The sequence below is a fragment of the Gymnoscopelus microlampas genome, assembly GCF_963454915.1.
Source record: "Gymnoscopelus microlampas genome assembly, chromosome: 17".
In the NCBI taxonomy this organism is placed as follows: Eukaryota; Metazoa; Chordata; class Actinopteri; order Myctophiformes; family Myctophidae; genus Gymnoscopelus; species Gymnoscopelus microlampas.
In genome coordinates this window covers 9,481,470-9,506,616 of record NC_139954.1, presented here as the reverse complement: position 1 = coordinate 9,506,616, position 25,147 = coordinate 9,481,470, and the positions used below count along the sequence as shown (strand labels likewise).

The following is a 25,147-nucleotide window of genomic DNA, read 5'->3' as shown; positions in this document are numbered from 1 at the left end:
ACATCAGCACTGTATGGGGACTGGGGGGGTCAGGTTTTATAACTGTAAATGTACCTGAGATACTTGATAAACACATACACACACATTCACACAACAACAACAGATTAACACTGTAACTCTGTTCAAACTAATGTGTGGAACATTTGAATTGTGCCATACAAAGTTTTAGTAAAAGATCATAATATACATAGAACAATACCTAAAATATATTAGAAAAAATATTTTTTGCAATATTTCTTTTTGAATGTATACAACAACCAAATGACTTAACTTGACTTTTCTTTTTTTATTTTATTATAAATAACTATATATTTAAATTAAATTTTAAAGTTGTTTAAAAGCCCCTTCCACGACTTTAAGACTACACTCACGGGGTGCCCCCTTGTGGCTCAGCCAGTTAGTGCACAGACCACTATGCTCCTTGTGACCGTGAGGACTCGGGTTTGAATCCGACCCCCATCTTGTCTTGCATGTCTCTCCTCTCTCTCTGCCCTTGGTTCCCTGTCTCTCTACACTGATCTAAAATAAAGCAAAACAAATGCCAAAAATGCATCAAAATAAAAGGGGGGGATACCAAATTTGAAATAACTATACTCGTTTGGTAGTATTCTTTTGTTTCAGAGCAATAAGTGACATTATAATGGGAGCAAGGAAACCACATAGTCACACAATTCAGTGAACTCTACACTTGAAACTTAAAAGTCAAACTTTGATGAAAACCATTAATTAAAATAAAAATAATTATATATATATATATATATATATATATATATATATATATATATATATATATATATATATATATATATATATATGATTTCTGTTTGTCTAATAATCTAATGCAAAGATCCACTGGTATGTCATCAATAACATGAATGATGTAACATGACACGTGAATTCACAGCAGTTACAAGGACTGGAATCAAGCATTACCCATAATTCATAGAGAAACAGACACATATTAGTGAAGCATGCGTCAAGCAAGTGCGATCAGGGTTCTAACTACAAGTCTTCCCAGCAGTGGCATCTCCCATAACTGAATAGAGGTCTAATGCAAACAGGGATGGACACATGTCCATTCTCCATCCACTTCTGGTATAAATATTGACTTTTGAAGTATCAAAAAACTATATAAATGTACCAAGCTTCAAAGTGTTAGGTTGTTAAAATAAATCCTTTGTACTTGTGTAGTTTTGTATTTGTAATTTTGCAGCATGAGCACATACCAGAAGGTATTTCATTTAACAACGTATTGAAAAGTGTCATAAAAATAGTATAAAATGAGTCAAATTTGAAGCATCTTAAAATGCTAGAACTGTAATAGAAAAATGCCCAACCCTAAATACGCGCCAAAAAGTTTCCAAGAAACGCAGGGGATTATTCTTGCCCAAAATCATTTAAGTATGCTGCAAAGTGGTTGCTGGCAGAGCCTTTCCCCTAATGTACAGGTAGCAGGGGAGAGGGGGAATAAACAATGAAGAGCTCACCATCTCTATTTATGTGGCCTTAAGAAAGCTTTAATTAAATACGTCTTTAAGTGTCTTGTGCATCCCTCGTTAAATTAAACTAGTGTCCTATGGAGTGGGATGTCAAGTGGCCACTTGTACAAGCTATATATACGTACTTCGTTGTAGAGCCGGTGTCTCGTGCTGAAATTAGCCGATGCACAAGCTTGCGGCGCGCTTTGAGCTTGTAATATCGGCTATTTTCAGCCCAAGATTCAGACCCGGTGTCTGGGAGTGTTGTGACCGTTGGCTTTGTGGAACTGCCCTCCGTTGTTGTTCCCTTGTGCCATTTGGCATCCCTCATTGCATTTAACGTGGATCTCACCAAGTGGGTTCCTCTGAAACGCTGTGGAGCTTCCGTGGAAGCAAAATGGAGAGCGTTTTCAACCCGCTGGTGCGCGTGTCTGCATCGTCATACTGTCTGGCGGGAAAACGCTCGCCTCTCCGTTCCAGCGAAGCGCTCTCTCTTCCTGGTCCTCATAGGAACAGGTGCCGCTTGGTGGAGGAGGTCTCGTCCACCAGGGCTTGGACCGTGATGCTCACCTTGATCATGCCCTTCTCCTCTAGGATGTGGTGGGGAAGACACAGCTTGTCCTGGGAAAACAGATTCCACGTGGAGAGAGAGAGGGAGAGAGAGACACACACACACACACACACACACACACAGACAGAGATAGAGAGAGAATGAGAGATAAAAGTGTGGGGAGGTAGACCAGGAAGACAAAGTTAGAAATGACCAAATGAACGAGGACCGCTATTTATCATTTATTATGAACCAAGTGTTTGTGTATTGTGTGTGTGTGTATTGTGTGTGTGTGTGTGTGTGTGTGTGTGTGTGTGTGTGTGTGTGTGTGTGTGTGTGTGTGTGTGTGTGTGTGTGTGTACATGGATGTACCTTGTCTATACCACACATGTACACAGTCAAATCTGGTTGGTATCATTTAACTGTGTAAAAATGCATTACTACTGTAAGCTTTATTTATACTCTGTAGTACTATGGTGTCGCTTGCAAAAAAAAAAACTGATCTACATTGCTTTGTTAGCTTATAGATGTGTTCTTTTTGGCAAGCAACACCCTTGAGCGATGGAATATGAATGAGACTTTAAGTCTCTTTACCTTTAAACATGACATCACAAAGTAGAGTGTCAAAGAACCGACCACATCCCCAAATCACACATTTATTACCTCAAGTCTTTCACACTGTCAATTATCATACACAAGTCATAAAAATATCCCCACGCCCCACGTCCATTCATATCGTTGCTAAAAGAGTTAAAAATAAATACTTATGGCAGCAAGTACAAAGTCCAAGTCTGTTATTCTTTATGATCTATCGGACGCGGCGAGTCCTGACATTCATCAGTAGTTCGAAATTCCGTATCACGGTGGACCCAGCAGCACAGCCGATCATCAATTCAACACGTATCAAACCCTCAAAGACAAATCGCTTTAAATTACATTTGATTCGATAAAATTATTCTACTGTCTATAGCCCTTCAAGTGTTCTATATATATCAACCTTGAAAACAAACAAACATGACATTGCATATCAAGTTACAGTATAATTGTTTGTCATGAATTTAATGAATGAAAGATTACTTTATGGGCATCCATCGCCCGTGTTCAGGTAACTGAGGAGAGCATTATGAAAAGAGTCTAAAACAAACCTACACACTCTTCTGCAATTTTCACAACTCCGTACTGAACACCGCGTTCATTTCAATTTACGTGTCACACCAAGAGGTTTATGGTTAAAACAGTTTAGTGCTCAAAATGACATTAACATCTTTAACTAATGGCTTCCCTTTGCCTTCTCAATGCACATCAAAATAAGACATTAAGAAGAAAAAATATAATAAAGAAGAATATATTATGTGGTGCCACAGAAGGCTTGAAACATTAAAGGGATTTTTCACCCAAAGAAAATACTTATTTTCTATCAATTACACACACAATGAAGCCTTGAATTCATGGATTTGTTTTTGTTTTTGGTCATATTCCTAAGCAATTAATTTGATGACCGGCGGAGGAGACTCAATGGAGACTCTTTGAGTCTCCTACTGGAGACTCCGTCGGTCATCAAATTATTGGCTTAGGAATGTGACAAAAACTATAATATCTCCATGAATTCAAGGCTTCATTGTGTGAGTAATCGATAGAAAAAAATGTCATTTTGGGGGTGAACTATCCCCCAAAGTCATGTGCTTACCCAGTCAAGTATGGTACACAGAAATCTCCATAAGACTATTTAAATTAAGCAAAAGGTGGTAACTTTTCAGACCGTAAACTGTCACTTTCCAAGGTACTGTACCGTGACTCATTCTGGTGAAGATGCCACCTAGCAATAACTTGATAGAGAGATTAAGATCTAAATGTGACATGGAATGCAATAGAGAGCAGGAAAGGTAAACTCTTCACAACTAGCTTGCTTTCCTCAAGACTGAGTTATCATGGGAGTTACAAGTGATTAACCACCACCATATTGGAAGTTTAACTCTCCGCTTTCCAGGAAGAATGTTCTTTTTGGCGACACCCTAGAGTCTAGTGCAACTGAATATAATTTAGGCTTAATGGAGGTACAGCCACTGGACAGAACTAGTTTCCAACCCAGCTTACAAATCTGACTGGAACATTATAATGTCTTCCTTTCTGACAAAATAAACACCAGGACTCACTGTAATTGGTATTGGATCCAATTATAATTTCCCCCCTCTAACTTCATAATCTGAGCACAATGCCATCACAGCATATTTAACATAAGCTTTGTTTTGCCAAGGAGAGAGAGGAGACAATAGTATGATGATGATGATTGCTACTCGTCATTCTTCCAACATGGGGGTTCATCTTAACCACAGGTAGCCACTCAGTGATAGGATGAGACGGACCTCTACCATTATATAATACATGTTTTCGTTGCATTATGGCTAAGGAGGGTTAGGGTTAGGGTTGAATAGTGTTTCCGTGAGTTAAAAGGTGAACAAAAAACAATAAATTCATCAACATTGTCCGTCTTAAGACTCTCAAGATCGCAGTTGGTCGTTCCGTTCCGAGTCGCGGGCAGAACTAGTCGGAGAATCCCTGCAGTATCATATTGATACGATATCAGCGAGTCTATGACCTCAATGCTCCATACTCTCAGGTCCACGTGTTTTGAGCGTATTCCTTTTTTTTTGCTTTGGTGGCAAAAACACAATTCTTCTGTGAGTAAATATCGCCCTCTTGCAGGACTCGAGAAGAAGAAGAAGAAGAGGAGCAGCAAAACAAACGGAAAAGAAGAACAGGAGAGAGGAGAGAAGCACTGAGCCATGCTAAGCAGGAGGGACCTTAAGGGGTATTTCATTTTAAAACACTTAAAAGGACATTTTAATGTCTACTCAGACTTTTGTGCGCACCCCAGACAGCCCCCCCCACCCCCCCGGCTATATAAGCCCATTGAACTTCACACTCCATAAACAGTTTCTATGCTGTAGGAGAAGGACGTGTCTGATCAAATGAAAATCAAATATCTTAAATATTGAATCAAGCAACTTTTAAAAAAAACTGCCTGGGCTGTACACCAAAGCCAGAGTAGACCTTAAAATTAAGTGTTTTAAAGCAGTGGTTCTCAACCTTTTCCGGCCAATGAGCCCCCAAAATAATCATGTTTGAACTGTGGACCCCCCCACCCTGACAAGCACTTGGAATTGTAGGAGTTGAGGCATTCAACAGATAAATATTGTGAAAATAGCCAATCTACAAGCTCACTACGCCTCGCAACGCGAGGCGCTGTGAGCTTGTAGATCGGCTATTCAATTTTTTGAAATAGCCGATCTTTACTTTTGAGGCAGTAATGGCCTCTTTTGTTTTAAAGGATCTTAAAATTCCTTAAATTGTCACTTCACAGTCATCTGGGGACCCCCCCAAAATCCCCCCCTGGGGGTCCCGACCCAACAGGTTGAGAACCAGTGTTTTAAAGTGCCCCTTTAACGCATTAAGACCTGGAACGCATCTGTGTTACTTTAGATTTCTTTGGCTATTCAAAAATAGCAGATATACAAGCTCATAGCGCGCTATGAGCTTGTATATCTGCTATTTTTGGAAAATATATATATACATATTTTTTTTTAATGTTTTTAAAAAACGGTTAGGATCGCCTCAGGTCTTAATGGGTTAAATGTGTGTGTGTGTGTTGGGGGGAGGGGGGAGGGTGTCCGTTGCCTCGGTTACGTCAGTTCGCTCCAGCTATAGGCCACAAACAGCAGGACGAGGCAGAACAGGTGCACCAGGCTGGACGCCACCAGGTCCCAGATCTGCCAGGCCGCCGGCGGCGTCTGAGTGGTGGCCGTGACCAATGAGGGAGTCTCTTTCCCGCCGGGGGCAGCGGTGGGGACCGGAGGAGCTGGGCGGGGCGGCTCTTCTTCTTCCGGTTTCCTGTCTACCTCGCCACCGTCCCGCTCAGCGTCTTCCCCCCCCTCCTCCCTTTCTGGAAGAGGAAGAAGGGGCGTCTCCAGGGAGACCAGCGCCCGCACGGCGGCGCGGACCGGCCGCAGGCGGCACTGGATGATGTCGTAGGGCGAACAGAGAGACGACTGGTGTGACATGACGTGTGTTTTACCGAGAGAGAGGAGAAGGAGGAGGAGGAGGAGGAGAAGAGCCCCCGAGTGAGAAAACAAAACGATAAATGTTTGGGAGGAAGGAGGGAAGGGGAACGATAGATGATGAAAGAGAGAACAACAAACAACAACAACAAAGTTGAGGGGGAAAAAGAGGAAGAGAGGAAATGAAGGGATAAAGGGGAGAAATAAGGGAGTAAGAGGACGCAAGAAAGGAGGGCATGTTTGTCAAGACAGGTGAAACACAGAAGAATGAACAGTGTTGGTTAGAAGGAGGAGGAAGAAGCGTAGAGTATTGGAAAAGAAGTTGACAAATAGAGTGGTGAGAATGAAACACAGGCAGAGAAGGGTGACATTGAGGACGACAAGAATAGAGAGAGAGAGAGAGAGCAACAGAGGTCACATAAAGAAGAGGAGAACGTGGAAGGGTGTGTGTGTGTGTGTGTGTGTGTGTGTGTGTGTGTGTGTGTGTGTGTGTGTGTGTCAGCGAAGAGAAGGTTGTGGAATCGAAATAGGAAGATTGATATGGTGACAAACAAATAAACCCCAAAGTAAAGAGAGAATTTACAATGGCACGAAGGAAAACGTATTAAAGATAACAATATATATATATATAAAGAAAAGAATGAAAATGGAAGAGGTGGAAATTAGATGAAGTGCATAAAAACAACACATGAAAGGAGTGGCGACGTAGGAGAGAAAGATGAGGAGGAGGAGGAAGGGGGAGGGGGAGGAGAGAAGAGTTGCGATCCAGCCGGTAAACAGAGAGAAAGAAGAAGAAGAAGAAGAGAAGGCAGGTGGTTAACAAACGGCACAAAGTTCAAGGGTCACACGGACAAAGAGTGTGCATGTGGGCGGGGCTGGGGGGGGGGCACAGGACACAGGAAGTAAAGGGCAGGCCTGCTTCCAGAGAGAATTGAGCTTTAAATGACCATCCCAGTCAGTGGTGCAAAGTAACTAAGTACATGTACTTAAGTACTGTACTTAAGTAACATTTTGAGGTTTTTTTTTGTACTTTACTTCAGTATTTCCCATTTCCACTACTTTTACTACTCCACTACATCTCATTGGCAAATATTGTACTTTTACTCCACTATAATTATTTGAAAACTTCAGTTTCTAGTTACTTTGTAGATTTTGATTATTATTAGAAAACATACATTACCCAGTTCAGCAGTATTATACGTTTCGGCCATTTGAAAATAGCCGATCTACAAGCTCACAATGGCGACGCATTGTGAGCTTGTAGATCGTCTATTTCCAAAATATTTTTATTTTTTTACTTGTATATACATCCTGTTTGTTTACTTTTTTTCTTCCATATTCAATAAACTTTACAGAATGTACCTGAACAATGTCAATGTTAGCTAAAACTCACTGTATTAGAAGCCCTCTTCAGGCTACAATGAAAGTTCAAAATGCACTTTTAAGGAACCATTGAGTGGGTGCAACGGGTAAATTACCTCCTACATTGTTTTCAACACCATTTCAACATGAATGGCAGTGAATGGCATTTCTCAGTAAGCAGACCATGCCCAGTGTGGGATGAGATGTCACAAGCAATGTTAGAAGCGAAGGATGCCAGTACCAGTGCGGTCAGCCAGGGGGCGACGGGGACAGGGCAGCCCGTTAGCTTGCAGAAGCTTCAGTAACTGTGCGGTCAGTAGGGCCTTACAGATGCGCGCCGCACCGTGAGTTAAGCCAGGCAGCAACGTACGCACACAGTAGGGCCTTGAAGACGCAGGTGATACTGTTAGCGAGGTTAGGTAGCAACATACACATTAAGAGAGCCTTAAAGCCAGGCAGCCAGCAAGCAAGAAATGGAAGATCCAAAGTTCAGGCATCACGTCCAAATTCACTTGGCCTCATTCAAGGTGAAGCTGATGTTTCTCAAACATACAGTACAAGCATGTATCAAGACCACAGTGAATAGATATGTCATCTTTTGTGTTATCCCCGATAACACTGAGATTGAAGTACGGGTCCCTGCAAAATCCCCCAGTAATGCTTTCATATAAAAGCCATGTCCTGTCTGGGTTTATGACCGGCTCACTGTTAATACAGCATTATAGACATGGTCTTCCTAGAAAGTGATACTAAATTCTTACCAATATTTACACGGTCTAAATGAAGTAACAAGACGGCACTCTCTACAATGCCATAAGCTAATAACTGAAATGACAGTTAAATTAAATGTGTATTTACAGTAGGGTATTTTCAGGAGCCAGAAAGAACCACAACAGTGGCTGTGTTTACTTAAAGATACTTATTGGCAGCCTACAGCCAGTAATGTGTCTCCATGCAGCAAGAAAGTTTTAATTGGGAGTTACTTTATGGTACTATGAGCTATCTCTTTTTCAACAACACATTTTATGCACACGCACACACACGCACGCACGCACGCACGCGCACACGCACACACGCACACACACACACACACAGAGCAAGGCTAGCAGCGCTGCTGATGCACTCTCATCCCAACTGTGCAGTGGAGATGTTTTGAAACACACACGCACAACGCACGCACGCACGCATGCACGCACGCTCACACACCGAACCAATGGTGACTTGTTGCGATGTGGAGCAAGCTCAAAGCTACATATAGGCAATGACAACAGCTGTGTGTGGTACAGTGCAGCCATGATGACTCATCTCTTAACGTCTTTGTCAGTGATGTGTCAGTGATGTGTCAGCTATGTCAGTTGATTTACAATCAGCAGAACGGGGATGGAGGCTTTGTTACCCTCCAGAGTGAAGTTGCCCTTCAGAACTGAACAGGAACCAGGTTCCTTTCCTAAACGTGTTAACCCATTTAGACCTGAGGTCGATAAAAAAAAAAAAAAACTAACAGTTTTCTGAAAAACTACACATTTGAATTCAAAATATTAAATACAATTTTATGTTCCTATATATATATAGCAACATCTAACATGACACAGATGCCGTCCCGGATTGAAAGTTATAACAACGTACTGTATTGGTTTAACAGGTCTACATGGGTAACTGTAGTCAGTTGATCAGGCCCGATAGTGCTTTGTTATTTTCCTTTCATTATGTCATAGATTTATAAAGTAATATCATTCTTATACTCATTTTGTGTCTCTTCGGGTTTATTGTTGTCAATAGTGGTAATTAGGTACAGAATCCCCAGTTCGTGGTCTATAGGCAACTTGACTATACCAGCTCTGAGTGGAGGTGGGCGGGACTGTTGTATCGAAGGGGCGTGTCTTACCTCTGGCACGCCCATTTTCCGGCATGCGTCCAGGAAGTTCTCCACGTTTCTCCTACACTTGGCCATGCTGAGCTTAGGCTGGAGGGAAGCACACACACGCGCACACACACACACACACACACACACACACACACACACACACACACACACACACACGGTCGGAGTCCACTGTTAATTTCATAGTCGATGGAATAGTTCATTTATAATACAAACAATATAAACGACCGAAACGACGTACCACAGCAGGCGAGGGCACGTGGATACTGGCGACTGAGCGAGGGCGAATGTGATTGGCCAGGTGGCAAAGCACCACCCCATCCATGAGGGAGGAGCCTAAATCTTCAGGAAGTGCAACCTTTAGTCGGCTCTCTATGCTCTGCAGAGGGAGAGAGCAGGAGGTGAGGGGAGGTTTCAGAGTACACACGTGCACACACACACACACACACACACACACACACACACACACACACACACACACACACACACACACACACACACACACATTTCTAGTCACTCAAGTCACTGTCCATAAAGAGCATACTGTAGTAGTCATGATTTGTTTGAGAAAAAAAGTCAAATCATGGCTTCTAGAAAATGTTGCAGAATAGCATGGTTGTTTAATTTATTTGTATTCATTTACGCTGTATGAATCAGCTTTTAATTGTATAGTGTATATAGTGTCTTACGTACCAATGTCTGTTGTTGTTATGTTTGTCTGTGCAAGACCAAGGACCACAATGGAAATAAGTCTTCGACTTCATTGGGTTTTTATACTCGACGTGTTTTTTAGTTTTTTTTTCAGTGAAAAGCATGCATTTCATGTACATTTCTTTTTAACGTGACGTAAATCAAATCAAATCAAAGTCTCACATCTCTAAGTTGCTCCATGAGCTCCAGCTCCTCTCGAAGCTGCTCCATCTTTCGTCTCATGGTGAACTGAGGGTCCACGACCTCCAGACTCTTGTGGCTCCGCAGGAATACTGCAGAGGACAACAACAACAACAATTGTTATTTTCTATGTTTTTCAAAAGATGGAAAGACAAATAAGTCGCCAAATCCTCTCAGCGGTATGTGTACGGTTCCATTTGGTTCCATTTCTACACATTTGTGCTCTCAGAGTTACTATTCTATTTTAATGAAAACTGAGGATTTTACAGTGTACATATCTATGCGTATATTTTTAAGATATTCTGAAAACAAGCGGTTGTTTTTGAAACACTGGCTTTTCACAACCATCTCCTCATACACACTGTTACACAGCACTTCCAATTGTTCACTGACACGGAAAACCCTGTTTTTGGCGTGATAAAAGATGCACAAGTGCTTATGTAAGTGTGCATGTAAAGAGTGCTCATGCATGCCGGCGCGCGGTATTACATTGTCACAGGAGCAGTCATGTGTGCGCGGCGAAGTCAGCTCACTTCAGGCGTTTGCTCCGTTCACAACCTAATGCACAGTCCCCAGATCAAATGACTAATACTCAATGTGAAGCAGGGGTCTTCAACGCTTTCAGCCCAAGGATCCCCTAGCTGAGAGAGACAGATGAGGCAGGGACCCCCACTATATTATTGCATGAAATTGTGTTGCAGAGTAAAGCTTTTCATGGATGTTGTATTCATGTTGCTGTGTATTTTCAGACATTTAACCACTTAAACCGTCAATACTTGGTAAACTTTCACTCTGTACTTAGTCTGCTCTTCCCCCCCCCTCTCTTTGCTGAAAATAGCAGATCTACAAGCTCACAACGCCTCGCGCTGCGAGGCGTTTTGAGCTTGTAGATCGGCTATTTTCGGCTAAAGTTGTCCTTAGAAAAGGGATGTTCGGGTTCAAGTTCAAACGTAAAAAACTAAGTTCCTATCACACAATGATTTGGTGGACCCCCTGTAGTACCTCTGAGGACTCCCTAGGGGTCCCGGACCCCCTGTTGAAGACCCCTGAAGTATTAATGAAGAGAAAAATATGCATTGTGTGTTTTCCCCAGTAATCAGTGTCTCCGTCGTTTGTGCATGCAAATCATTATACAACTGAAATACACATAGAACTAGGCAGCTATTTTTACATGTATGTATGTATGTATGTTTGTCCTCCCCAGATTGGCCCACTTATGGAGATTAGTTTATGCATGTGTGTGTGCGTCTGCGGCTAATCTCGTAAACCACTACAATGATGAGCATGAATTCTCCATCTCCATTCTCCTGAATATTTTTCCAATCTTTCAACGACAACGATTCTTTTAAATGTATTTTTAAACTCCACAGTTCCTCCAGGCTGGAGGCCAGCATGTTCATAACAGCACAGTATGTACCCAACTGACATCATATCGAGGATGTCACGACGTCGTTCACAAACGGCACACCTAGTAACTTGCTGTCCATAGCAACAGATCGCAGAGGTAAGTTATTAGACGCTGTCTAGAGTTTTTATTAGGATAAATTAACCCATGAGATGTACCATCCTGTTTTCGGGGGGAACCCTATACATACAGTACATACATACCACAAGTACTACATACAAACAAACAAAATAGAGACAAAAACGTCAAAAACAACAAACCACCAGTAAACAATGAAAACCTTGCAAACATCACAGCTGTAAGATGGCCAAAATGGCCAATAATAGGTAAAGAGTAGGATCACCAACTAGCATCAGGTATAGACACTCAACAGAGAGTACCGGTACCAGTAGGTTCGATACAGTGAGTTTAAAATGATGATCGAGTTTCATTGATAACAAGAACAGTCCATCTCAAAGTAAGGAGATGCGCGCGCGCCCCACACACACACACACACACACACACACACACACACACACACACACACACACACACACACACACACACACACACACACACACACACACACACACTCTTAGTGCATAGAGCTAGAGGGTTGTCAGGATGGGTTTTCAAGCTCAGTGAAATGCAGGCCTTCTTCTAAAAACCTGAGTGATAGCTAGTTATGCGCCGGTGTTACGCACCGAAAATGGCTGATCTACAAGCTCACATTTGCCAAGTGTTCTATTTTTAAGCAACAACATAAATGCACCTTTTAGGGCAGATTAGAACATGGTAATACATACATATGGCCACAAGGGGGAGTCCAAGAGCCACTGAAAACTAGAAATTGAAATAGAGAGGAGTTTTTAGTCTGTTTTGTTTTGGGGTGTGAGAGTGACTTCACTTTATGAAGGCCTCATACGATGGGCTAACGTAATAAACTGAAATACGTACACGCGTGCACACACGCGCACAGTGGACATTATTTGACAATCCCTCATCACCTTAAAGAAGGGTTAGTTCCCTAACCCTCACCTAACTATCTCATTGACCAATCATAAGGGTGGCTCCGCTGATAACAACAATGCTGATTACAAATACTGGTCCTCCAACACATTCTGTGTGTGTGTGTGTGTGTTCTTCTCCACATTATTTTTATAGTGAGAATTACTTTCTTGACTTTTGCTAACAATATGGCGGTCAAAGGCCACGCACTCCGTCTAGGCAGAGGCCAGGCCAAACAAACCCCACGCACGCACGCGCGCGCGCGCGCACGCACGCACGCACGCACACACACACACACACACACACACACACACACACACACACACACACACACACACACACACACACACACACACACACACACACACACACACACACACACACACACACACACACACACACACACACACACACACACACACACACACACACACACACACACACACACAGCAGCCAGCTAATCCTGAGTGACATGGGACCTCAGGGTGGTGACCATAAATCAGCCAACACAAAGACAGAAAGACACAAGGGGATAGAGAGAGAGACTGATATATCAAAGAAGAGATAATGAATGTAGTAGTTCGATTCCATCTTCTAATTAGATCAACCGTTGTTCAGGGTTCTCACATGCACACACACACTCTCTTTCTCCCTTTCCTTTTCTCTCTACGGTCACACAGCATGTTCACATTAAAACTAGCTGACGGTTTAATAAACTGGGTGACAGTTTGTTCTTCCTCTCTTCCGCTAAATCCCCCCCCCCCCCCCCCCCTCGTCTCCCCGTCTCCCCAGGAGCCATCAGCGCTGCCATCTGGACCGCTCCAACCCAGAACTACTTGCTTCCCAACACCAAATGATTCTCTCTCTTCCTTTCGGGGGCCAACATGTTCTCAGAAGCCCCTCTGGGTTTCTCCGGTTCACCCACGCAGATTTTTCTATTCTCTTTTTAAACCACTTTCATCCTGCCGCCATTATAGGCTAGAATTCGCTGTTGAAAGTAGCATTACCAGCCGATCTACAAGCTCACAACACGTCGCGATGCAACACGTTTTGTGGATTGTGGATCGGCTATTCTCGATATTCGTCATACAAAGAAGTATATAGGGCTTAAGTGGTTAAATTATTCTTGTTTATTATCAATAAACTGCTCCATAAAGATACAATGCATTTGACCCATCCTAACTACTTAGGAGCAGTGAGCAGCGCCCCCTGGGGACCAACTCCAGTCAGAACCGTGGTCAAGGGCACTGGCAGGAGTATGTACCCAGCATGCGTGTCTTTTGGTGTGGGAGGAAACGGCACACACCTGGAGGAAACCCACACAATCATGGAGAGAACATGCAAACTCCACATGCAAACGCCTATACATTGAATTTCGACATGTGATTGTCTGGCTACGCAGGGACTAACCGTTAACATGTACGGTTAACACAGCGTAAAGCTCAGTGTGCCGTTTTCTGGTGGGATTTCAGACTGGACCGCTGCGTGAAGCCTTTCCCGCACAGCGCACGCTCATAGGGCTTCTCCCCGCTGTGACTCTAATATCACCCTATTATACACAAATGAACCCTGGCAACGCGTTGCAGCATGACGCATCGATCAGCGCGTTCAGGTTTCAGTAACCAGCATTGACCTGTGGGGTTACTGCATGTGTGAAATAGGCTCCGTCTCTCCCTCCCTCACGCCTCAATCGCTGATCGAGCTTTCTCTCTCTCTCTCCCTCTCTCTGTGTCTCTGTCACTGATCAAGCTCTGGGGTCTGACGTCACACAAAACACCACAAAACTTTGTCCATCTGCACTGACGTTTGGCATGTCCCGTCCATGTATGGGCATATCTGCGTGCCTGCCACAGACACCGCCACAACTTGAACTCTATATCAGGGGTCTTCAACAAGGGGGTCCGGGACCCCTAGGGGGTCCTCAGAGTTACAACAGGGGGTCCGCCAAATCTTTCTGTGATATGATTTTTCTTTTTACCATAACCACTTGAACCCTAGCATCCCATTTCTGAGGAGAACTTTAGCCGAAAATAGCCGATCTACAAGCTCACAACGCCTCGCGCTGCGAGGCGTTGTGAGCTTGCAGATCGGCTATTTTTGGCAAAGAGGTATAGGTGTAGAGGGAAAAAAGAGCACACCTAGTAAACAAAAAAAAAAGTATTCTGAAACACAATTTTATATTGTTTTATACAATATAGAGGGGGTCCCTGCTTCATCTCTCTCTCAGCTAGGGGGTCTTTGGGCTGAAAACGTTGAAGACCCCTGCTCTATATTATAGGTATTAGTGTGATTTGTTTTAGTGTGACAGGGAAAGTCCTGACTCAACTAACACATAACTAAGATAAATAATGGTTACGTTAGTTCAAGCTTTGGTTTGAGCCTTTCTCATTGCCCACTGCCATAGCTGTAAATGTCCATTTGTTCGTCTGTCTCGCTGTCTTATATATTTCCTCTGTCTGTCAGCTCAACCGCCCCCCCACATCCCCCCGTCCCTCTAAAAGATGGAGGACAATACAGAAAACCTGGAACACACTGTCTTCACACATAAAAGTGTCCTGAGCTGACAAACTGAAGTGCAACGTGGGAGAAAGAGAACACGGTGAACCTTTTACTTCCATCATCGTTCATTATCCATCTGTCAGGGCCTGCATCGCCTACAGACAAATATGCGTGCGCGTGTGTGCGTGTGTGAGTACGTGTGCATGTGTGTGGACTGTGGACAGAGAAGAAGAGGGGGGGGGGGGGCATTAAATATCAAGAGTGCCCTGCAGCAATCAGCGTAAGTGCCTTGCTCAAAGAAAGTGACAGTACTGTACTTCTGCCCTACTGTCACGACTGGTCCAGGATTCAAACAAACTTCTTCTCATACCTCTGAGGCTTGATTTATACTACTGTAGCATACCTAAGTATAAACCTGGCATGAGCCATCACTGCCCTACGTATGGCACTTTCTTGAGGTTGGACTGGCAACGCAGCGACGGTAAAAAAAAAAGACTTTCTTTAAACTGGCTCTAAAACGCCCTCACACAGCAGCTGACGGGGCACCGCTCTGCTGAACAGGAAGTATGGAAATAGCAGCAGCACTTTTTCCCCCCAAAGGCAGAGAGAACCAAAACTATTCCCATATAAAGTCGCTCCATCGCTACGTCTCTCCCAGAGGAAGGAGAGGATAGAAAAAAGTCGAGAGAGAAAGAGGAGAAACTATTCCTGTTTCTCCCAGTAGGAGTGCCCACATTGGCACGTTTGATTAGCCTGCTACCAAAAGGCTCGTCACAAGTATGACATAATCGCCTGATCGCAATTACTTTGAGGTAAACGCAAACCGTTGGAATGGTTTCCATTTAACCACGCGCTTTCAACATGTTGTCCCTGTTTTGGGCATTTGGGGTAAAACATGCATACAACATAAAAATCATACATTGTCAAAAATGATTCAACTAAATGTTTTCTGAAATGCCTGAAAATCTCCAATCCTCAATGTGAGCCACATTAGAGCAGTGGTTCTCAAACCTTTTCATGTCAAGGACCCCCAAATTGATATGAATTTGACTGCGGACCCCCATCTGAAAAGGTTTTGTGCCGGGGACCTCCAGAAACAAAGATTTGGGTTAAAAATGTTCGCTTTAGAAAATATAGCCTATATATATTCAACGATTTGCAAAAATGTTCAAGATTTTTTTTAAATACAGATCTACAAGCTCATAGCGCGGCACTCGGTGCCGTGCTATGAGCTTGTAGATCTGCTATTTTTGAATAGCCAAAGCAATCTAAAAATGACACAGATTTTCCCGGTCTAAATGGGTTAAAGAAATGTAAAAGAAAAACAATTGTCAAAAATAATTCAACTAAATGTAAATGTTTTCTGAAATGCCTTACAATCTCCAATCCACCATGTGAGCCACATTAGAGTACTGGAGATGTACAGAGCATCTTCCAGGCATGAATGTGTCGAACTGTGAAATTGTGGGTGTGTTTCGTCAAATTAGGGGGTGAGTCTCAGTTTTAAACACTGTTTAAGAACGCTGACAACACCTTGAAAGAATGCAAGCTGATTGTTTTTGTATTGTTTTGTATTGCTGCATGCCTGTTCGGTCTAATACACGAAAGAGACTGAATTTAGACTTTTGAATCCCATCTTCCACCTGCACCCAAGGCTTCTCAAACACCTGCCCACACAGCGTAGGCCAGCAAATCACACCGTATCTTTTGAATTATTTATTTTTATGTTTCACAGACTTTTACATGTGTAGGCTCTCTCTCTCTCCTTCCTCCATCTTCATTTCTCCCACCCCCTCTCTCTTTCCACACTTCCGTCCTCTCTGCACGCTCTTCCGTCATTCTCTGTTCATCCCATTCTCTCCTCTTCTCTTTCAACGGTACAGTTGATAGATCGTATCACCTCTGGCGGAACAGAGCTGACTTTGCTGAAAATGAACCGGGTTCTGTTCTTTATGCGTGCTGACGCTTGTGCAGGTGTGTGTGTGTGTGTGTCTGTTCTCACAAAGCTGGGTGTTTTGTTGTAGCCTCTGATAGCGCACCAGCAAAGAAAAGAGAGACAGACATACAGACATACAGAGAGAGAGACAAAGACAGACAGACAGAGAGATTCAGAGAGACAGACAGACAGACAGACAGACAGACAGAGAAAGTGGATTTCAAAACAACATTCCACAAGGTACAACAAAATCTTTGTGGGAAAAAAGACAGACTTTAATTCATCCCTATCTGCCCTCCTCCATCTGCCTAGATGGCTGTGTGGGTCTCTTACTTTGAAAAAACAAACAGTGAGAAGCAGAAGGCAACAATCTCTCCTCCCAGAACTATAAGATCGGTATCTGGGAGGAAACAGAGGAACATAAAGGCTCCTCGCTGTCCATTCAGCTGTTCAACCTCAGGAGGTTTTTTGCTGCACAGTGATGTCATTGATGTTGACAGTGATGGAAGAAGTACTCATATTTCTTACTTAAGTAAAAGTATCAGTGTATGTAGAACCAACTTCCAGAAAACAGCCAGTCTGCTACGACTCTCAGTTCTTTTAAATCAAAGCTAAACATTTCTAGTTTGCTACTGCCTTTTACTGAGATTGTTTTTAAATCATTTATTCTGCACTGTAAGATTTATTCTGGTTTTATTTTAATTATTTTCATGTACATATTATTCTTCCTCTCTTAATGCTCTATGCCTTAACGTCTTAATGCTTAATGTTTAATGTAAAGCACTTTGCATTGCCTTGCTGTTGAAATGTGCTACAGTATACAAATAAACTTCAGCTTGACAGCACAGGGAACCACAGTAAGGCTCTCTGATGAATAATTAGTTTAGTTAGGCTTAACCATCTCTAAACCCACTAGTCTTTACCCGCTTGTTTCCGTTTACCAAATCTCCAATAGCCGATCTACAAGCTCACAATAGATCTGCTGTTTTTGGCGAATTTTTACCCCCGGAATATGGATGCTGGGTTTGAAGTGGTTAAAGACAATAAGAGACCAAAGACTACAAAAAGGATTACATGGAACTGCATGGTGAAACTTCCCACAGAATCCCACAGTTCTTCACAGCACACAGCTCTGTTTAACATGGTTTATTGTTTCCTGGGTCAAAAGGTGAGCCGTTTATATTGAACCGACTTGTTACTGTTACTGCTGCGTAGTCTGCCCTCAGGCAAACACACTCGCGCACACTCATGCACACACATGGCAGAGAAGACGAACACTCTTTTACATGTATGCCCGGCCTACACACACACAAACACACTGCAAATGCACGTGGATTCAGCGGTGCTAGCGTATAGTTCAACACGCAGAGAAATACAGAGTAAGATTTACACACACACGCACGCACGCGCACGCCTTGATTTGGAGCCAAAGCCAACCTCGGCAGACCGATAGCCGATTGGCTGCTAATGAGGTCAGACACACTCATGATCAGGTTGCCGATGATGTCACTTCCCCCCCGGGCACGACCCCATTTTACACGGTTCGTTCTGATGATCACCATGTCGAGCATAAATGATGAACGCACATTTAGTCCCACGTTCAAGGGAATGGAAGCAGTCATCGCCACCAAATAGAAATATCATTTCTCACCGGGGATTACAGTATGTTTTGTTACACTTGCACCAATGCAAATAATGGTGAAAGCGTGGATCATGCAGGGGGGGGGGGGGGGGGTGAGAGGGGTTTGGGGGTACAGTGGTGTTATATGTGGCCATCATGGGTACCTCTGTTCGCAGATGTTAACCCATTCAATCCGGGAACGCATCATCATGTGTCATTTTAAGATTTCTTTGGGCTATTCAAAAATAGCAGATATACAAGCTCATAGCGCGGCACCGAGTGCCGGGCTATGAGCTTGTAGATCTGCAAATATATATATACATTTTTAACTAAAATCTTTGCTTCTGGGGGGTCCCTGGAACAAAATATTTTGAGATGGGGGAGTCAAGATTTTTTTTTTTTCATAGCTTGTATATCTGTCATTTTTGAATAGCCAAAGTGTAAAATAATGGTTATACTGTAGGCAAAAATCTAAAATGACTTAAGGCTGAATTTGACTCACAGCACCAGAACACAAGTTAGATGTTGGGTTCCACACTGGTGACTCTGCAGGAATGTCAACAAATACCACTTCACAACTCCATGGCAATCTAAAATCTGATCTACACTTAATCGTAAACCTGTATCGCGCGGCGATTTGGCAACCCCAACAGGTCCTTGAGGGGGTTCAAGGGGGTCCCAAGCTAAATGATTGATAGTTACAGTAGGAACCAAATGGACCCTTATGGGTCTTTAAATCCGACAGTGTGCAATGCCAGAGTTGAATTAACACTGAGGATTTTACAGTCTAGTTTGGGGTCCCCGGGGATGAAAACAAATGATAAATGGTGGTCCATTAAATGACAAAGTTTGAGAATAAACACTGTCCTATGTGGCATATGACCTGCTATCTGAAATACAATAAAAAGCTTTGTAGCTCACACACAGCACGTAGAATGAAACGGTAGCACAGAGCTCATTGTGCTAGATTAGAACAAGTTACCATTTTTCATAATATGAACAACAGGGGAACTTTTAACTGTCTCTCTGTTTCTAACTTCCTAAAACATCCCAAATCCTTTTACGGGACATCTGTAACACAACTGGCTTCAAGGACGGAAACGGAAACACCCCTCTGTCTGGACACGCACGCACGCACACACAAACAAACACACACACACACGCGCACACACGAACAGTCTCTTACTCTGTCACACATAAACTAACACATATTCATGCTCTCACACACATGTAGATGCACACACACGCACACACACACACACACACACACACACACACACACACACACACACACACACACACACACACACACACACACACACACACACACACACACACACACACACACACACACACACACACACACACACACACACACAGCTATGTTCCATTCCAATGGAAGTAGATACTCCCTCAGGGACTATTATCTAACACTTAAAATATATGAGCTAAAAATAGACTGGAGCACACACATACATGCGCGCGCACACACACACACACACACACACACACCATGTGTATACACATACATGCTGATTACTGTAAACACACATATAGCCTACATACATGAATGGCAAGTATGCACACACACATACAGAATACGTATAGTTTATACATGACTTAGCATACCATACAAACATAAAACACACACACTAGGCATGTCCGTAAAAATAAAATCTATGATACACCATCTGATCGCCAGGGGGAGGCGGGAGTAGGAGGGGTGGGGGTGGATGTCATATACAGGTCTACATTTGAGGTTAGAAGACTCACTGTAACTGGGGTTGCGGATGGGATTGCAAATGTTATGGTTTTGAGACGGGGTTGGACCTGGCAGAGATTTTGAGTTAACCTGTTATTGAGAGAGTTTACTAAAAGACCATTATTGGAGAAATGGTCAGTTAAATCAATGCCCACCTGGACGATCTTTAATCCATTAACACCGGGAAGACATCAGTGACATTTTAGATTTCCTTGGCTATTCAAAATAGCAGATATACAAGCGTATAGCTTGTAGATCTAACTCTTTCATGTCAAGGACCCCCAAAATGATATGTTTTTGGCCGCCGATCCCCATCAAAATATGTTGTTCCAGGGACCCCCCAGAAGCAAAGATTTGTGGTTTTTTTTTTTTTAAATATACATGGATATTCAAAGATTTGCACAAGGTTTCACGTTTTTTTTCAAAAATAGCTCGTAGATCTGCTATTCTTGAATAGCCAAAGAAATCTTAAAATGACACAGATGTGTTCCCGGTCTTAAAGGGTTAAGTGTCAAATAAAAACGTAACCACTTGTACTGTATTTGTGAATATTATGGGTTTTACCCGGATGCCAAAGGTGAAAGATTAAAACAATTGATTTAACATAAACTGTCTCCTCTATTCAAACGTAAAGTAAGTAAGCCTTGCCAAGCCATGTGGCCCCATAGAGCAGGAGCCTATCTCCTGTTTCTGTAGTGTGAGGCAGCTTCATGTACAAGTACACGCCTTGGACATGACACTACTATTTCACTGGGATTTACCGCCAAATCCAACCCTTGATGCTGAGTGCCAAGCAGGGAGGCATCGGGACCCATTTTTATAGTCTTTGGTACAGCCGGCCGGGGATCAAACGCTGACCTCCCCATCTCAGAGCGGACACTCTAACCACAAGGCCACTTGAGCTGGTCATTTAAACAAAGGCTGCCTTGTAAAAGTCTGTGTGTGCGACAATATCAAAGCCTCGTTTTCCCATTTAACATCATTATCTTATCTACTCTAACTAATCTATCTAGTCTAACTACTCTATGGAGCACAGACTGATGTTTTGGTGAGCACCCATATTATGGAAAACATGGAGAAGGAGACGGCAAACTAATATCCTCGTTCCTTGTGCTGTGTGGGACTCGGCGGGCAGACAGCAGGGTGCCCATTTTAGAGGCTTTTTTAATAAGATCTTAGTTCTGATGGTTAAATGAGTTCAATTGACATTAAAGGAGCACTTCACCCATTTTCAACCTTATTACACCATTTCCGTCTATTCACTCTGTGTCTCATTGGAGGGCTGTGGACAGTTCAGGCACCAGCCGACCAATGACATCATCAATGGGCATTCCAAGCTAATAGAAATTATAGCCATTCCGTTCCTGGAAAGTTAGCATGCTGAAATAGAAGCCATTGTACTGCATTAATGCAAAAAAAATGGTGCCATGTTATAATGAGAATTAGTGAAGACCAATTACACACACGCGTAAGCGCGCGCACACACACACACACACACACACACACACACACACACACACACACACACACACACACACACACACACACACACACACACACACACACACACACACACACACACACACACACACAAACACACACACACACACACACACACACACACAAGCACGTACGCACACACACGATGGCAGAAGAGAAGTGGTTGCCTCATACTTACGTATGCTCTCTATCACACACACAGCTTTGGGTGGGCTTTAACTTTAGTATGGTCGACCCTCAAATCATTCAACCACACTACTTTAATGACAGACACACAGTCAGTTCTAACATGTGCCTCTTTGCCTCTACAACCTGATCAGAGCATGTGCAGGCGCAGGCACACACACACACACACACACACACACACACACACACACACACACACATCATGAGCAGAATATGAGGTTAGGAAAGTGTGTGATGCTCAGCTTTGATCCCTATGCTGCCTCTCAGCGCGCACGCACACGCGCGCGCGCGCGCACACACACACACACACACACACACACACACACACACACACACACACACACACACACACACACACACACACACACACACACACACACACACACACACACAGGCAGCTGTAATGAGAAACAGCCTGGCCTGTGTAGTCTGAGGTGGAGAAGAAGGCAGTGTGTGAGTGTCTAAACACAGTCAGTGACATCAGAGGTCTGACAGACCATGATAAATAATAATCACCCAGAGAAACACATGTACAGCCTCTTTTTTTTTCTCTATACAAAAAAAGTATGAACATTTTCATCACTGTTGGGTGGAAACCATGTATGTTCAACACTTTTACTTTTCATGATTTGGAAAAAAACAACCTGTGTTCCAATGGAGTTATTATTTAGCTACAAGCTCTTGTTAATACTTTTCATTGGTTGAATATTATAAAACCCACAAACACCCACTTTCACTTTCAAAAATGTACAAAAAGTAGCAAAAAGAGTAGATATACAAGATATAAAATAGCCAATGCAAGACGTCATTGGCTATTTTCGCTACTTACTGTATGCGCTATGCGCAAGTTATCATAAAACAGAGGTTACAATTCACACGTGTTTGTATCGTTGGTCGCTCTGGATGAGAGCGTCCCCTAAATGCCTACATCGTAAATTGCATTTTCTTTTTCTTTCTTTCTTGGCCACTGATTGGTCAGGTGGAGCGGAGAGAGGTCGACCTACCACTGCTGTGCATGCCTCCGTCGTCATGGCTACAGGGGGTGTCTCTACAGAAGGGCGGGGCCTGTGAGAGGAGGGGACTGAGACAGGAGAGAGGCGGGGAGCAGGGAAGCGAGGGCGGGGCTAGAACCAGGAAGTGCCAGGAGGAGGAAGGGATTCAAAGACGCGGGAAGAGGGTGTGGTCAAAAAAGGACGCGGGACGTGAGTGTGGCGTTTATACCGGAGGGGGGGAGGGAAAGGGGGAGCGGAGGGGAGGGGGGTGGGAACCAGGGTGAGGCAAGTGGAGAAAGGTGAGTCCATTCCACAAAACGTCCAGAACCCAAAACACGGGACACCAGTACAACCAGAGGGAAGGTTCCAGAAAACCAGTCGGTACAGAGTTACACAGGAAGAACGAAACAGGAAGTTGCAAAACAAACAGGCAGGCAGGTCAAGGTTAGGAACGGTTGTGATTTGAGAATAACAAAGTGATGTCAGGAGGCGTGCGACAAGTCGGGTGAAATGACGAAAAATGAAAAGGAGGACAGAGGCAGAAAAACAAGTGTCAACGAGGATGGATGGATGAATGGATGGTGCGAAGGAAAGAGGGGAATGTAGTAAAGAAAAAAGAAAGAAAAGAGGAAAAAAAACAGCATAACAGCAGAAAAAAATGAAATAAATATTAGTGGCATTTCACAATACAGATCTCATGACATGCTGTTATCATGTTAGCTAGATTAGCAGTTAGCTACTTGACGTACCAGGAACAGTTAGGGAACGTAGGCTGGATGGTTGCTAGGCAACATACTGGGAAGCAGGGGATTGCAGCCCACTCTTAAGCCTTTATACTCCCATCGCATGAGGCTGTCACTTGCCTAAAAATAACTGATCTACAAGCTCACAACGCGTTGCATGTACGTAGATCGGTTGTTTTTGGCGGGCGACACTGTCATACAACAATGTATAAATTAAACGTAATTCTTCTATATAAGCAAAGCAGACACAAAGCAATCCTGAAGCTTTTATTGAACTTCATCGTTATGTTCGTTAATATGGATCAGAACTCGTCCCCAGCTAAATTATTGACATTTGGATCAAATGGACCATTATGGGCCTATAATGCTGAACAAATGGATCCCGATGGGTCAGAGATATAAATCTTATCAAATGGGGGTTCGTGTTCTAATGCATATCAAACTGGCAAGTCCTTGAAATGAAAAAAAAAAAGAGATTGTGAATCTACCACCGTAGCTACCGATATCTGGGGGGCTTAAATGTGTTCTCAGCATCTTATTTTTGGATAATATTTGTATTTCTGAGTATTTGCACGGACTTACACTCTCATCCAATCATTCACAGTTCTCACATTGTCCTACATGATAATTAAAATCAAGTCCGAATCCATTCATCATTCCGTCCTGATCGATATCTTTTTCAGGAATCGACCGATCGCCTCTGAAGCAGAACTGAACCGATCGCACTGCGCTAAACGGAGACAGCCTTGTCAGTTGTTGAAAGACACATTCCAATTAAAACCGCATTAACCTTGGCCGTCCCTATTTTGGGCAAGTCATTACAGGAGAACATTTTCAAATACAGCCAAAATATTTTTAAACATTTTGAAAAACTTCTTGGGCTGGTTTTCCTAGACCTGGTTGCTTGTTTCTCTCACAGCATCTGGCAACACTGGCCCTGACGCGCCCGACACGTTGTATGATAGCGGTATAAATTGTGGTTTTAAATGGTAGTTGATCCAGACCCCGCCCCCCGGTTCCCAGGCGACACCCAGCCCCCATCTCACCTGATCGGGGCTTCAGTCCAAAGGGAGGCATGGCGGTAAACGACATGGGAGCACTGCAGGGAGACCTGTCCTCTCCCTATAAGGGACGTAAAGCAAGAGAAATAATTGTCAACTATTTATTGAATACATAAATGTAAAACATTGTTTTGTGCACAATACCATAAAAGGACACATACATGCACTCACAGTACATGGAGGCTTATAAAGAGATGAACACAAATACAAATGTCCCATGTTAAGGTTATACATACC

At 43.2% G+C, this 25,147-nt stretch overlaps 1 protein-coding gene across 2 annotated transcripts in view; it reads right to left on the bottom strand.

The window, feature by feature from the left end:
- Positions 1-828: 828 nt before the first annotated feature.
- lrch1 (leucine-rich repeats and calponin homology (CH) domain containing 1) overlaps positions 829-25,147 on the bottom strand; it is a 127,217-nt gene continuing 102,898 nt past the window's right edge. The window contains exons 14-19 of one of the 2 annotated variants that reach the window (XM_084085231.1): positions 24,896-24,971; positions 23,119-23,238; positions 10,201-10,310; positions 9,569-9,706; positions 9,331-9,408; positions 829-2,099 (exon numbers count right to left, since the gene is read on the bottom strand). In XM_084085231.1, the coding sequence (XP_083941357.1) occupies positions 1,983-2,099; positions 9,331-9,408; positions 9,569-9,706; positions 10,201-10,310; positions 23,119-23,238; positions 24,896-24,971 (639 nt within the window). In that variant the 3' untranslated portion in view covers positions 829-1,982. The remainder of the gene's footprint in view (positions 2,100-9,330; positions 9,409-9,568; positions 9,707-10,200; positions 10,311-23,118; positions 23,239-24,895; positions 24,972-25,147) is intronic. The other variant, XM_084085232.1, reaches the window with a different exon arrangement.